The sequence below is a fragment of the Apodemus sylvaticus genome, chromosome 2, assembly GCF_947179515.1.
Source record: "Apodemus sylvaticus chromosome 2, mApoSyl1.1, whole genome shotgun sequence".
NCBI lineage: Eukaryota > Metazoa > Chordata > Mammalia > Rodentia > Muridae > Apodemus > Apodemus sylvaticus.
Genome location: NC_067473.1, coordinates 62,427,252 through 62,441,518, shown reverse-complemented (window position 1 = coordinate 62,441,518; position 14,267 = coordinate 62,427,252). Strand labels below are relative to the sequence as shown.

Below are 14,267 nucleotides of genomic sequence, written 5' to 3'. Positions count from 1 at the left end.
TTCTAAAGCTGTAAGAGAAAGAGAACACTCACTGCCTCAGTTTGAAATCCGAGAACCACCAGCCTGTTGAAATGGCTCAGTGTGTAAAGGGGCTTGCTGCCTGGCCTGAGGCCCCGAGTTCAATCCCAGTATCTATGTGGTGGAAGGAAAAACAGCAAACCAAACCAACCAAACAGACAAAGCTTCTGTCTTCTGATTTCCACAAACAACATCCCCGACACACACACAAAGATAGGTGAAGTCTGGTGTCCAGTGCGTTTATGACACAGATACTCTTCTCAGTGAGGCAAATTTGATTGACAGATTATCAGTAATGCAAAATATTTTCAAGACACACTAGATTTAAGTGAGACAGATAGTCAACATACAAAACCAATGGGTTTTAGCTTTTTGTTTATGTATGGAGGTGTTTTTTTTTTTGTTGTTTTGTTTTGTTGTTTGGTTGTTGGTTGTTTTGAGACCGAGTTTTTCTGTATAGCCTGGACTATCCTGGAACTAGCTTTGTAGACCAGGTTGGCCTTAAACTCTGTCTCTGCCTCCTGAGTGCTTGGATTAAAGGTGTGTGCCACCACTACCCACACTGGCAGTAATGTTTACTTTTTGGACCAAAAGTCCATATTAACTAACGTAACTACACTAAGGATGCCAACATCAAATTTCTAGTAAATTTTAGTTTTTTAAAAAGTTAAGTTAGTCGGGCAGTGGTGGCACATGCCTTTAATTCCAGCACTTGGGAGGCAGAGGCAGGAGGATTTCTGAGTTTGAGGCTAGCCTGGTCTACAGAGTGAGTTCCAGGACAGCCAGGGCTACACAGAGAAACCCTGTCTCGGAAAAAACAAAAAACAAAAAACAAAACAAAAAAACAAAAAACAAAACAACAACAACAAAAAAGTTCAGTGGCTGGATGTCTCGGTGGCTCAGAGCACTGAGCGCTCCTGCAGCGGTCTGAGATTCCATCCCCCGCTATCACATGGCAGCCCACAATTTTCCATGAATCCGGTGTCAGGGGATCTGATGCTCTGAGCTCTGTGGAGAGCAGGTTCACATGGTGTACATACGTATATGAAGACAAAACTCATACACATAGAAATGAAAAGAATGACACTGAGAGCCGGGGAAAGGACTCAGGGAAAACATGCTTTCTGCATTCAGATTCCTCAGATCCGTGTAACAACCCAGCCGTGTGGGACATATCTGTGATCCACAAGGCAGAAACAAAGGGTCCCGGCAGCTCACTGGCTGCTCATTCTGGCTGGTGAGTGAGCTCTGGTTCAGTGACCGTCTCAAGGAATAAGGAGCAGTAGAAAAGAAATCAACCTCTGACCCACACAAAAGCTAACTATATCAATGTTAAGAATGGCTTGTGATTGGGACCAGTGAGGACATTTAACCTTCAAGCTGACCTTACATTAAGCTCTTCCTATCAACAGCAACAACAACAACAAAGGGCAGAGAGCAATGAGGAGAGATACCTGATGGCCATCTCTGGCTTTTACAATACACATGTGTACACATGTACACAACCACACTAATGAGTATATACATGTGAGTGACCTTCATGGTGTTTGGTCTACAGCCTTCCAGGTGAAACAAGTGTTTCATCTCGTGCCTCACTGTCTTCCACGTGCCCAGTGTGCCTAAAGTGTCTGTCATACAACTGGGACTTAATAAATGCTCAGCAAATGCATTCCTGGGAGCATCGGAATTTCTACGTGATCTAGTGAGTTTTTAGAGTGTCTTCATTGTACACAAAGATGGGTTTCACCATATATATTTCTTTTCAAAACTCGCTGTGTAGCCCTGGCTGTCCTGGAACTCACTGTGTAGACCAGGCTAGCCTGGAACTCACAGAGATCCACCTCCCTCTGCCTCTTGAGTGCTGAGCTAAAGGTGTATGATACCAGACCCGGTTACGATGGGATATCATGGACTTTACTTGGTCAGTCCCATTGCCCTGTCTTGTCCCCTTTCCAGTCGTGCTGGTTGGTTTCCCTCCTGTTCCCGTCAGCCCCCACCCCCACTTTCATGTCTTCTGTTTTCTCTGGTTTATGAGCATTTCACATCATCCCATTTATTTTTCTCTAGTACACAAACCTCCCTTCCTATAGCAATATATATTTATAACTAATCCAATTTAACGTGCAGAGAATGCTTTGTATCTGAAGTACTCTCAGCATCAAAGATAAAAACTTACAGAGTAATAAAATTGAGCACTGTGGTTTTTCTTTAGAATGATTTCATAATAATTACTTATTATGAGGCCCGGGGCTTAGATGGTAGAATGCTTGCCTGCTATGCACACTGTCATGGGTTTGATCCCTGGCACCCCATAAAACTCAGCATGGTGGTACTTGCCTGTAATCCCAGCACTTGGGAGTTAGGTAGGAGGACCGGAAGCTCATTCTCAACTATGCTGTGAATGAGAGCAGCCTGAGATATGAGACCCTGTCTCAAGAAATAAGATGTGGTATGATCAGTCAGAATGGCTAAGATGAAAAACTCAGGGAACAGCAGATGCTGGTGAGGATGTGGAGAAAGAGGAACACTCTTCCATTGCTGGTGGGATTGCAAGCTGACACAACCACTCTGGAAATCAGTTTGACGCTTCTACTACCTGAGGACTCAGCTATACTACTCCTGGGCATATACCCAGAAGATGCTCCATCATGTAATAAGGACACATGCTCCACTATGTTCATAGCAGCCTTATTTATAATATCCAGAAGCTGGGAAGAACCCGGATGTCCTTCAACAGAGGAATGGATACAGAAAATGTGGTATATTTACACAATGGAGTACTGTTCAGCTATTAAAAACAATGAATTCATGAAATTCTTAGGCAAATGGATGGAACTAGAAAGTGTCATCCTGAGTGAGGTAACTCAGCCACAAAAGAACACACATGGTATGCACTCACTGATGAGTGGATACTAGCCCAAAAGCTCAGAATAAGCAAGATACAATTCACAGACTACAGGAAACTCAAGAAGAAGGAAAACCAAAGTGTGGGTGCTTTGGTTTTTCTGAGAAAGGGAACAAAATACAGGAACAATTATGGAGACAAAGTGTGGAGCAGAGACTGAAGGAAAAGCCACCCAGAGACTGTCCTACCTGGAGATTCATCCTATAAACAATTACCAAACCCTGACACTATTATGAATGAAAAGAAATGCTTGCTGAAAGGAGACTGTTATGGTTGTCTCCAGAGGGGCCCTGCCAGAGCTTTACACATACAGAGGCAGATGCTAGCAGCCAACCATTGGACTGAGCGAGGGGTCCCCAATGGAGGAGTTGGAGGGAGGACTGGAGGAGCTGAAGGGGTTTGCAGCCCCATGAGAAGAACGATGATGTTGGCCACCCAGACGTCCCAGGGCTCCCAGAGACTAAGCCATCAACCAAGGGGGACAAATGGTTCCACCGGCAAGTGTGGCGGAGGAAGGCCTTGTCAAGCATCAGTGGGAGGAGGTCCTTGGTCCTGTGAAGGCTCGATAGATACCCCAGAGTGGGGAAATCGAGGGTGGGTGGGTGGGAGTGGGTTGGGCAGAGAGGCATCTTCTTGGAGGCAGTGGGTGGGAGGATGGGTTTGGGGTTTTCTGAGAGGAGGGAAACCGGGAAAGGGTATAACATTTGAAATGTAAATGAAGAATATATTCAATTTAAAAAGAGATGTGGTGTGATTTGCTACATCCTAGAGAATGAGACTTAAGCACCAGTTTGGCATTCACCACACCTGAGCACACACCTGCCTGTGTTCTTGCTGTTCATGTGATCGTTGGTAAAGAGATTCCAACAAAGACAAAAACATAGTAAGATAAACAAGTTGAGTGGGCAGCCCTGTTAAAAAACATCTAAAATAAATTGTTAACATACTATGTACACAACATACTATCTACTAATGAAACAAGAGAACTAATGGGAAGCGTTTAGAGACCATAGTAGAAGAATCACCAGCACTGTGACGCTGTCTGAGCGCCCGAGCTCGGAGCCCTGTCACGCACCTTTGCGATGACATCCCTTAGTGTAATTGGTGGCTGAGTCTCGAAAGGAGTCCTGAGACGTTGTGAGCAAGTAGTCCAGAGAATGATTAAACATTAACTTACTCTTTGACTTTTGGGTTCCTTTTCCTAATATGTAACATTAGCTATAACGGCAAATTACTGGAGGCAACTTGGTTTTTCTAGAGTATCTCCCTGAGTTTTGTTTGTTTTGTTTTTGTACCTTTTATTATTTTCCTTATTTTGATTTTTGAGACAGGGTTTCTCTGTGTAGCCCTGGCTGTCCTAGAACTCACTCTGTAGACCAGGCTGGCCTTGAACTCAGAGATCCATCAGCCTCTGCCTCCTGAATTGCTGGGATTAAAGGCATGCCCCAGCACCACCTGGCAAATTATTTTTTTCCATTAGATCAGAAATTGGCCCTTAGTTAGAGGTGTGTTTACTATATATAAGGGCTTTTTACTGTTTACATATATTCCTAAACATTGTTACATGTTCCCTAAATACAATCTGTTCAGTTTGCAAAGTATTTCTTGCATGTATATGTTTTCAGGGCTGACCCTTTGGTATTGAATAACTAATCTGGGAGCTCATCCTTGAGGAAGCCCATGTCTCCAGCCTCCACCACTTCTTAGTTGCCTGTAGTCCCTGTTCTAGGGTTGAGGTCCTCCACCTTCCATAATCACATGTCTGTCAGTTCCATAGTCAGGCAGCCATGCTGGTGAGACTTCTTGGGGGTAGCTTCCCTGACATGTCTAGGAGACATGATCTCATAGCTGACTTCCTGTTCCTCTGGCCCTCTCAGTCTTCCCACACCCCTATTCTGCAATCCTTGAGCCAAAAATATGGAGTGTTCATGAACTTATGCTGTCCTCACCAGGGGACAAGTCTTCTCTGTATTGTCCCAGTTTTACTCTATGTCCTGGGGAAGTGAGCACTTAGTACACGTAAGTTTTAAGAGGCATTTTAGAATTATTTGCTGGTCACCAAATAGAGACAAGCTATAAATCTTGAGCTATAAGGCCTTATATGGTGGGGGGGACCCAATGGCCCCTAGTACTATTCTTAGTTCATTCTGTGACCCACTATATTGTCTCTTGAGTCAAAAGAATCTCTAGGGTGATAGGGTCCATCTTAATTTGCATAGTAGTTACTTGTCATTTTAAAAAAAGATCGGCTGTCCTGTGGGGCCAGCATGGTGACAGGGTGGAGGTTCACACCGCATACTGTTTTTATATTCCGATCCTTCAGTCTTTCTTACTTATCCCGCCTGTTTATATGAGTTACTTACATTTTCTTTTTCATTTTATGTGTTTGAATAATTTGCCTGTATGTGCACCACCTGAGTACAGGGCCTGAGGAAGTCAGATGCCCTGGAACTGGAGTTCTAGATGATCATGAGCTACCACATGGGTGCTGGGAATCGAACCTGGGTCCTCTGGAAGAGCAGCCAGTGCTCTTAACCACTGAGCCCTATTTGAGTAATTCCAGTGTGAGTTAGTTTTGCTGTGACCTGACAAGTGACTTAAGAGTGGGTTATTTTGCTTTACACTTTGAAGGTACAACCATCATGGAAAAGAATTCATGGGAGCAGGGGTGTGAGGCAGCTCGTCACAGTGTATCCACAGTGGGGAGCGGGAAGGGAAGGAAGAGCTAATCATCAGATTCAGGCCTCCGTGTGGACTCTCACAACCATCTATAACTCTGGTTCTAGGGAATTCAACACCATCTTCTGACCTGTACAGACACCAGGCACTCGCATGGTACACAGACATGCATTCGGGCAATATACTCAACATAAAAATTCCAAACCAACCCAGCAAGCTCACATCATTTCCTCAAATTTCATGGAATCCCAAAGATGTCTGTTAAAATTATCTGTGTGCGTGGCATTAAATGTCCAGCGAAGCACCTGTGCATAAAAGACGTCAGATGCTGGCTTCCCCTGGATTCCTCTTCTCATGAATAAGTATTGATTTTCTTCTCCACAAATGTGTCCCATCATAGCCATTGTGTCCTTAGTGACCACCCACATTCCCCAGTCTCCTTCCCAGGACTCTTTCTACAGCATTGCCCTCATTAAGTTGGGGAGTGAGAGATGCGCTTGCTCCTCCTGATCCAGAGCCTGGTGCCTTCTATCCAGGGACAGGTTGGAAAGCCGCCTCTTGGGGTGTATTAGAGATACTGGGAGGCTCTGCCTGTCTCCCAGGAGATAACAGCTCTTACAGTCATTCATCAAGTCTGGAAAATTGACTTCAAGATGTTCAAAAGAAGTTAAAGACTAGTAGAAATCTCTTCCGACCTGGCATATGTATTCTGGTGTCTTATAAATTCAGAGTGGTCTGGACCTACACTCAGCAAGAGGCTAAGCATCGCTGCTTTGCTGTACATCTACACTGTTCAGCTTTGGCCCAAGTGTAGTGCTTCTTGTCACACTCCAAAACTGAAGGGCAGCTTCTGCCCTGAGGGTCTGTCCCAGACTTGTCCTTTCAGTCACATCTCCCCAGACCTACATGACCTTAACATAACAGAACCTGGGGCATCCCTGTACCTAGCACTGTATACGCAGGTCTGTGGGGTAGTACATACCTATCATCCCAGAGCTACGGAGGTGGAGGCAGGAGGATCAGAAGTCCAAGGCTAGTATAGGCCACAGGAGACCCAGTCCTCAGTTCCATGTTGAGTTCAAGGCCGGCCTGGATTACAGGAGATTTCTCTCTCACAGATTCACAAAAATCAAAACAGAGCAGCAGATGGACTACATTACAGGCTGCTCAGACAGACCGGGCAAGCCTCTGTCCTCCACCTCCCACACAGCAGCCCAAACTGCTGGATGAGCTCTCTGCGTGTTAAACCGTGCTTGGGTCTAATTCTTACATGCTCAGCTTAGAAAATTGATACCTGAAGTAAACTGGTGTATTTCTGTTCTTTCTGTTCACATTAGCCTGAAATACCTAATCTCCCATCTCTTAAAAACAAGTCCTTGAGGCTGGAAAGAGGCCTCGAGAGTTAAGAGCACTTGATGCTCTTCCAGGGGAGGTTTGGTCCGGGTACTTACACAACAGCTCACAGCCACCTGTAACTCCAGTCCCAGGGGGTCTGACACCCTCTGAGCACTGCAGGCATATGCTCACAAACTCATGCAGGCACACATATACACAGGAAAATGAGTGATTAAAATAGGAGGGACTGACCCTGTGAAGATGGAGTGGTGGGAGAAATTGAACTTGTGAAGGAGGCAAGGTGGCTATGCCCTTGATTAAAGTAGGCGGAGCCAATGTCCTGCCTTTCAAACCTGTCAACTAAAAGTCTGCCTTAGGTTTCATGTGCATCCAGAAGAAAGCGTGAGGTAGACGAGGAGTGTCACCATAGAGACTCTGAAGGTCATTCAGACACACAGGCCCTTGGGATGGCTCTGACATTGCCGTCTTCCTTCTGGAAAAGTAGCTGAGGTCTGTGAGCAGCCATGAGGGGATGCTTGGTGGCAAAGGGCATGTGTGGCTTTTACAGGGACCTGGGTTTGATCCACAGCACCCAATCTATAATAAAGGAGCCAGAGACTTCCAGGAACACATGACTTTAAAGTGACAGAAGCCTGGCTTCTAGAAGCCCCCCACCCCCACCCCTCCCAGTATCCACACATGGGGGGAATAGCCAGCCTCGGGGGCCACAGCTCTGCTCATGCTGCCAGGTCTTTGGGCTCCTCCGGAGTCAACTTCATCAGTTTGTCCACGCACAGCAGGATGAGGGTGAGGAACCAGAAACTCCAGCCAACCGCCGCAGCGATCCAGCCGTATTCGTCCACGGAAGCTCGGCAACACAGAGAGGCTAGTGGGCAGAAGTCAACGTCTGACAGGGAAGAGCAAGAACAGGACGGTAAGACACCAGTCCCTCTGAAGGGAGAACGGGAACACGGGACACAGTGATGTTTAGAAGCACTTGCTACTTGCTAAGTGTATCCTAAATCCTTACATGTTTGCGACCGTAGCAACAGCGCTGTTAACTGCCACTGTTTTGGTGCTGGGCACTGAACCCAGGGCCTTGAATGAGGATATGTTCTGCCACTGACCTACACTCTAGTCCTGTGCTGGTTCAACTATTATCCCTACTTCATAGAAGGAAACCCAAACTGAAGAAGACCAAGATCACAATGGCAGAAGCAGAACTCCTGTTCCAGTCTGTAGATCCCAAGGCTGTATTCTCGGCCGCTATAGGTATTTGTTGTTGCTCCTTCCCTATCTATAAGTTCACAGTTGGCCATTTGATGAGGATGGGATCAAGGGATCAGAGTTAAGATGAAGCAAAACCTTCCACTGATTGCATACATGTGCTTTCTGAGCACACTGCCTCGGACAGGTCAAGAGGAGGAATGGAAACAGAAGAGTCTGGAAGCCAGCTCCTGCTTCGAGCGGAGGCTGGAGAAGCTCTTTTGAATGAACTTCTCACCCCCAAAATGCTACAACATTCTCCCCTTTGGCCGCTGGCCAGGGGAGGGGTCATTAGGCCCGCCTGTGCAAAAGAACCTGCCACTAAATTTTGATCAAAGCCAAGCTAGCTTTGAATCTGCTCTGTGAACAGTGCTGGGACATCCCCCTTCCCACTGCCTGGGAAGACCAGGTGGTCGCTGGGCCCCTGATGCAGGTTAACAGACAGAGGGGCCCAAGCTTCTTTCCTAACTACAGGGATGGATCGAAGATCAGGGCAGTTGACAAGAGAGACTTACTGGCACAGTGCTCCGGGGTCCCAGGGTCTGGGTGCTGTGTACTCTGGGTTGAGTTGCCACTGCTCGCTTCTGCAGGGAAAGGCAAGTAGTCTCCGTGAGTCCTGGCAGCGGGTGTGGCTTACTTTGTGCGTGAATACTAAGTAATGGCGATGGTCTAGGAGTCCCATTGAAGACTACGCTAAGACTGGTGCGGAAGCTTCCCTCACTCATCAGCTAAGCCCTAACTTGACAGTGGGGTGTACAGAGACAGACAAAAGAAGTAAGGGCTGGGCAGTGGTGGCACACACCTTTTACACCAGCACTTGGGAGGCAGAGGCAGGAGGATTTCTGAGTTCGAAGCCAGCCTGGTCTACAGAGTGAGTTCCAGGCCAGCCAGGGCTACACAGAGAAACCCTGTCTCGAAAAAACCAAATCCAAAAAACCAAAAAAAAAAAAAAAAAAAAAAAAAAGTTTGTGGAGCAGTGCTTGGTTATGGAGACAAATATTGAGATTCAGGGAAGAAAAGCCTTGTCCCTGTGCCTTCTGGTGGTAAAAGGATAGAAAATAATACAGCCTAACTCTAATGACCCCAAGAAATCAGGAGTTTAAAATGCTATCTCACTTTGTTAGAAACTAGGTAAAAAGGTCACATTCCAGAGCCTACCCTTTGTTTAGACCTAGCAGACAGGCCTTGAATAGGTGATCCTGACCCCATAAGGTAACTGGAAATGGGCTAAGCTTATCTTGCTTCTGTAAACTTAACGCCATTACCCCTATGCAGGAGTTCACGCAGCTGTAGACACTATAGGAAACTAATTGGTCCACTGAGCGCGGGCTCCGATAATTTAAACTGATTGGCCTAAAAACTATGGAGTGGTACAAATCAATTGGCTCGCATTTCGCGGGCTCTCCATGCTAATAAATGATTGGTTTGTAATTTGTTTATAAGCTTTATAAAAGCTGTCGTGATTGGCTCGCATCATGTTCTCCATGCTAAGAAATGATTGGTTTGTGATTCGCGGGCTCTGTCGTAAATTTATAAAAGCTGTTGCAATTCGGCACTCGTGGTCCTCAGTCCTCTACCCCTGCCTGGTGTACGGCTGTGGAACCCAGAATCCTGGAATAAAGAAATCCTCATGCTCTTGCATCGAGACCATTTCTCGCGAGTGATTTGGGTGTTGCCTTCCAGGGCGTGGGGTTCTGGGGCACCCTCGGTTTTACCTGTGCAGCTGAGAAGGGTCTTACAGTGGATGGTGGCAAGATCAACAATACTCAGGACACCAGTTCCTTGATACTGTGGCTATTTACAGTGATTTTTTAAAAAATGAACTTAAGTTGAAAAGTCACCCTGGTCATATTTGAAGTGTGTTCAGGTAGCTGGTGGCCACCCTACTAAAGTACAGTTCAAAGTAGACACATTTACCAAGGAAGAAAATTCTATCCATACAAATACCAACCTAGGTAGGCAGATTAAAACCAAGTGTTTTGTTTGTTTGTTCATTTGTCTTTTTAAAGACAGGATCTCCTGTGTCTAAGGCTATCTTTGTGCCTGCTGTGCAGCTGAGAAGGATTTTGAACTTCCAATTCTCCTGCCTCTACCTCCCAAGTACTAAGGTGGCTGGGATGCACCACCTCGCTGGGTTCATGTGATGCTGGATGCTGTGAATTGAGCCCAGAGCTTTGTAAATGCTAGACAAGTCCTTCCCCAACGGAGCTGTGCCCCCGCCCAGGAGACCGGACTTTTGAAGAGCCTTGCTGGAAATTATATGGCTGTTTGAAAACGGAAAGGAGGGTTTAGAGCTCTTAATGCCCCGCTGCCTGTGGGTCAGCTCGTCCTTCAGAGGTGCTGTTTACACAGAGCAGGGTAATTGAAGAAGAAAGTTGCTGCTTAGCCACAGCCGCAGAACTGCTGCTTCCCAGTCCCTCCATCCCGCCCAAAGCATGCTAATGCCCTTGATACAATCTGACTACTGTTGTAAATTATTTACATAGCTTAGAGCGGAGCCCTGTTTTGGAGAAAGTGATTCCTGGACATTAGAAATTCCCTTCAAAAACCTAATCATGTCCTTAGCCTCCACCGAGGGCGGGCGTATTCTCGTGACAGAATAAACGAATGGGGTAGAATGAACGAGGTGCCAGAATTAGGTTGAGTCCTGTGAGGGTGCCATTTTTAGAGCTCAAAACCCACTCCTCATCAGCAGCTTTATATTTGAATATCACCCTGCAGTGTTCTAAGAACCAGTCAGGGAGTGGAAACTGGAGGAGACCAGAAAGGCACTGTCACGGTAAACAGAAGAAAAACAACCTTAAAACCTACACCCTCAATTTATCAATCTGTGGCTGATAAATTGAGACTAACCATAGCTGTTGCCGTTTACTAAGTGCTTGTTTTGTTGTAAATTATTTACAAGCTGTTACTCATTTCCTCTTTACAAATAAATCATAAACCACCCTTGTTTCCCCGATGTTATAAACAAGGAATCAGGGGTACAGAGAGGTAAAGTAATTTGCTGAAGATCACACAGCTAATAAGCAAGATGAGGAGAGAGGAGTCAAGGTTCTGTAACTCTGAAGGGTCCCAAGAGCCTCCTGACTGTTCCTAGAGGAGAGACTCGGGATGACAGAGTGTTGAGAAGGGCGTGTCAGGGAGTGGGCCGCTCACTCCGAGGAAGTTTGAGGCAAGGTCAGAGCCTGTAGCAGGAAGGAGAAAGCCAGACCCCTAGGTGCTCAGGTATAGAGCCCAGCTAGGAAAGCCAGGCCTCTTCAGGTGTGAGAAACTGTGCTTCTGATGTCTGCCCTGAGGAGGCTCCGGGGTGGGGGTGGCTGGGGGCTGGAGAGCCGAGGTAGAGTTCCAGGTTCAAATTGGCCAAGGCAGTCTGGGTTGGAAGGAACCTCTGCTACTGGAAGGGAAGGTAAAGGCCTATCCTGAGGGAGCCTTGGAAGAGCCTTGGGAAACAGCAGGGGAGCTGTACCTCTTTCTAACAGTTTGGTCCCTGATTAGTGAGATGTCGGCAAATTGGCAAATCTGTTGGTTGTGTTTTGTTTTGTGGCAAGGGTCAACAGGGGTGATTGCTGTTGTCCTAGCAAAGGAATTGATTGCCAGGAACCCACGACACCCCTAGCTGACTCCCACCCCCTGCTCTGTGCCTAATCCTCCAGGGAAGGGACTCCTGTTTCCTCTTTCCTCTGGGCAGGACCAACCCTGGCCAAGGAATCCTCCCCTTCCCCCAGTCCTGCCCTCCCCTTTCCAAGGTGGCCAAGACTAAAGCTCAGAACTATTACCTGTACCGCAGGATAAGCAGAAGGAGGTGAGGACCAGGCTGAAGAGCAGGGCGGCCTGCGGGGCACAGGTGAGGTCCCCAGGGCGGCGGAGGAAGACAGCTGTCTGGGCCATGTTGCTGCACAGGTGCCCAGGGGTGGGGAACATGTGTCCTGTGTGTGCTGTGTTTGAGGTGACTCCTGTCCTGCAGGAACTGGGAGTCTGTTCAGTGTTTGGGGGTAAAGAAAGAAGGTGGAGCCAAGGAAAATGCCTGTCACACCTGCTCTGCCTCTGTAACTGTGGCTGGGGGAGGGGAGGGGCCACCCGGGCCCTCCTTCCCTGAGACAAGAGTGCTCATTGAGGAAAAGGGAGGCAATTGATTCCCTGCTGGCTCCTTGGATCTGCACTACTGTTGCTTCACCAACAGTGTAGATCACCAGCATCCTGTAGATTCTCTAGACCAATTACTTATTGATTTGAGTAATTATCAATTATTTATTGCTCACCGGCTGTGTGCACTGAACTCTGCTATCGCCTGCAAACACCCAAGCTCAGAGTGTTGACATTACAGAAATCCAAGACCCTGAGCAACCCGGGGAATGACTGAATGACTAAGGACTTCGGGCATCAGCAGCAAGGGGGGATGACATTTGGACTGTGCCTTGAGGTGTGCACAGTATTTTGACAGGTGAAGAGGAAACTCAGAGGTCACAAGGCAGTGTTTGAAGCCCACTGTGATCTTGACACAGATAAATTTGGTCCCACTCCGGGTAGGGAGTGGGAGGCCTGGAGAGTCAGGCTGACTCTGTGTCTGTGCACTGACTAGGGGATTTGTACCTGCATCAGGAAGCAAGGCTGTGTGACGGTTCTGACCGGAGTACTGGCAATCTGTGACCGCTGCTTTTAGCCTAGATGTTTGACTGACAGTGCTCTTAAGTGTCCTTCCCTAAGGCAGCAGAGTCCAAGAACTCTAGTGGGTGCTTGAAACCATGAATACCAGTGGAATATGCACGCACGCACGCACGCACTTTCCTAGAAATACATACCTATGGTAATGTTTAATTTATAGTTAATATAAGATTACTAACACAACAGTAATTAAGCAGCAATTATAACAATATATTATGTACTATTTAAAACTTAGGAATGTGTGGTTGTGGTAGTGGTGGTGGTGCATGCCTTTGATCTCAGCATGCTTAAGTCCTCTGTCTCAAAAAACAAAATAATAGGGGCTGGAGGGATGGCTTAGTGGTTAAGAGTACTCATCGCTCCTCCTGAGAACCCCGTTCAATCTCCAGCACGCACAACAAACAGTTCACAACTGCTTGTAACTCCAGTTCCAGGGGGCTTGACACCAATACACATGAAATAAAAGTAAATAATTTTTTAGGAAAAGGAGTCTTGTTTATAAAAACAACAGGCCGGGCAGTGGTGGCACACGCCTTTAATCTTAGCACTTGGGAGGCAGAGGCAGGCAGATTTCTGAGTTCGAGAGAGTTCCTGAACAGCCAGGGCTACACAGAGAAACCCTGTCTCAAAAAAAAAGCAAAATAAATAAATAAAATAAGTAAATAAATACAATAAAATAAAAGCAGCAACAACAATAACTTTGGAATTGCTAATGGAATTTTCCATTTAATATGATCAGCGCATAACTGAGGACAAGTAACTGAAATCTCAGGAAGTGAATGCAGAGAAGAGGGAGCTGACATCAGTGTGTTCCACACTCAGCCTTGAGGGTGAAAGGCGCCCAGGAGCCTAGCATTTGAGACTCTGAGGTAACAGATGTGGTTTCTGTCCTTGAAGAGAGCGCACTCCAGCAGAGTCCAAGCAAGGAAGAATTTCTATGTAGTATGGAAAGACAAAGAGTCTTGCTTATAAAAACAACAGGCCAGGCAGTGATGGGAAGCGAGCGGAGGGAATGACTATAGCGGAGTGGGGGAGGGGCCTAAAGAGGAAGTGACATCCTAGAGGAGCAGGGGAAGGGTTTACAGAGGAAGTGATGTCGGCTACGTATTGAAGTTTGCTTGGGCAGATGGGAGTTGATGGGTTCTTCGGGGAGCGGGACTAGCACATCAGAAGTGGGAGAACTTTGTACACTGTGTTCTTATCCACAGCCCAGTAAGAAAGAGATGGAGGCCGTCTAGCTCACGCAAAGCTCTATAGAAGGAAGTCATGTCTCCTGTGATGCTAGAATTTAAGACATGAGAACAGGAGGACCGAGCCTGGGCCAGCCTGGGTTACACGAGTCACCTCTCCACCCAAGCTGTAGGCCTCAGCAATCACGGAAAGTAAAATAAATAAGAAAAGG

At 46.8% G+C, this 14,267-nt stretch overlaps 1 protein-coding gene across 1 annotated transcript; it reads right to left on the bottom strand.

Annotated features, from left to right (window-relative positions):
- Positions 1 to 7,674: 7,674 nt before the first annotated feature.
- Tmem213 (transmembrane protein 213) lies at positions 7,675 to 12,124 on the bottom strand. The gene is made up of 3 exons (XM_052172473.1): positions 11,980 to 12,124; positions 8,719 to 8,787; positions 7,675 to 7,844 (listed from the first exon to the last, which is right to left on the bottom strand). The coding sequence occupies exons 1-3, from the start codon at positions 12,122 to 12,124 to the stop codon at positions 7,675 to 7,677; spliced, it is 384 nt and encodes a 127-aa protein (XP_052028433.1).
- Between the last annotated feature and the right edge of the window lie 2,143 nt (positions 12,125 to 14,267).

Bases quoted from the DNA above. Each gene is read 5' to 3' on its own strand.
- Tmem213 (XM_052172473.1), bottom strand. From the start codon at position 12,124: ATGTTCCCCACCCCTGGGCACCTGTGCAGCAACATGGCCCAGACAGCT. The intron at 8,788-11,979 runs GTAATAGTTCTG...CTTTCCCTGCAG, and splicing joins CTGCTTATCCTGCGGTACAG to AAGCGAGCAGTGGCAACTCA. The intron at 7,845-8,718 runs GTAAGTCTCTCT...CTTCCCTGTCAG, and splicing joins GACCCCGGAGCACTGTGCCA to ACGTTGACTTCTGCCCACTA.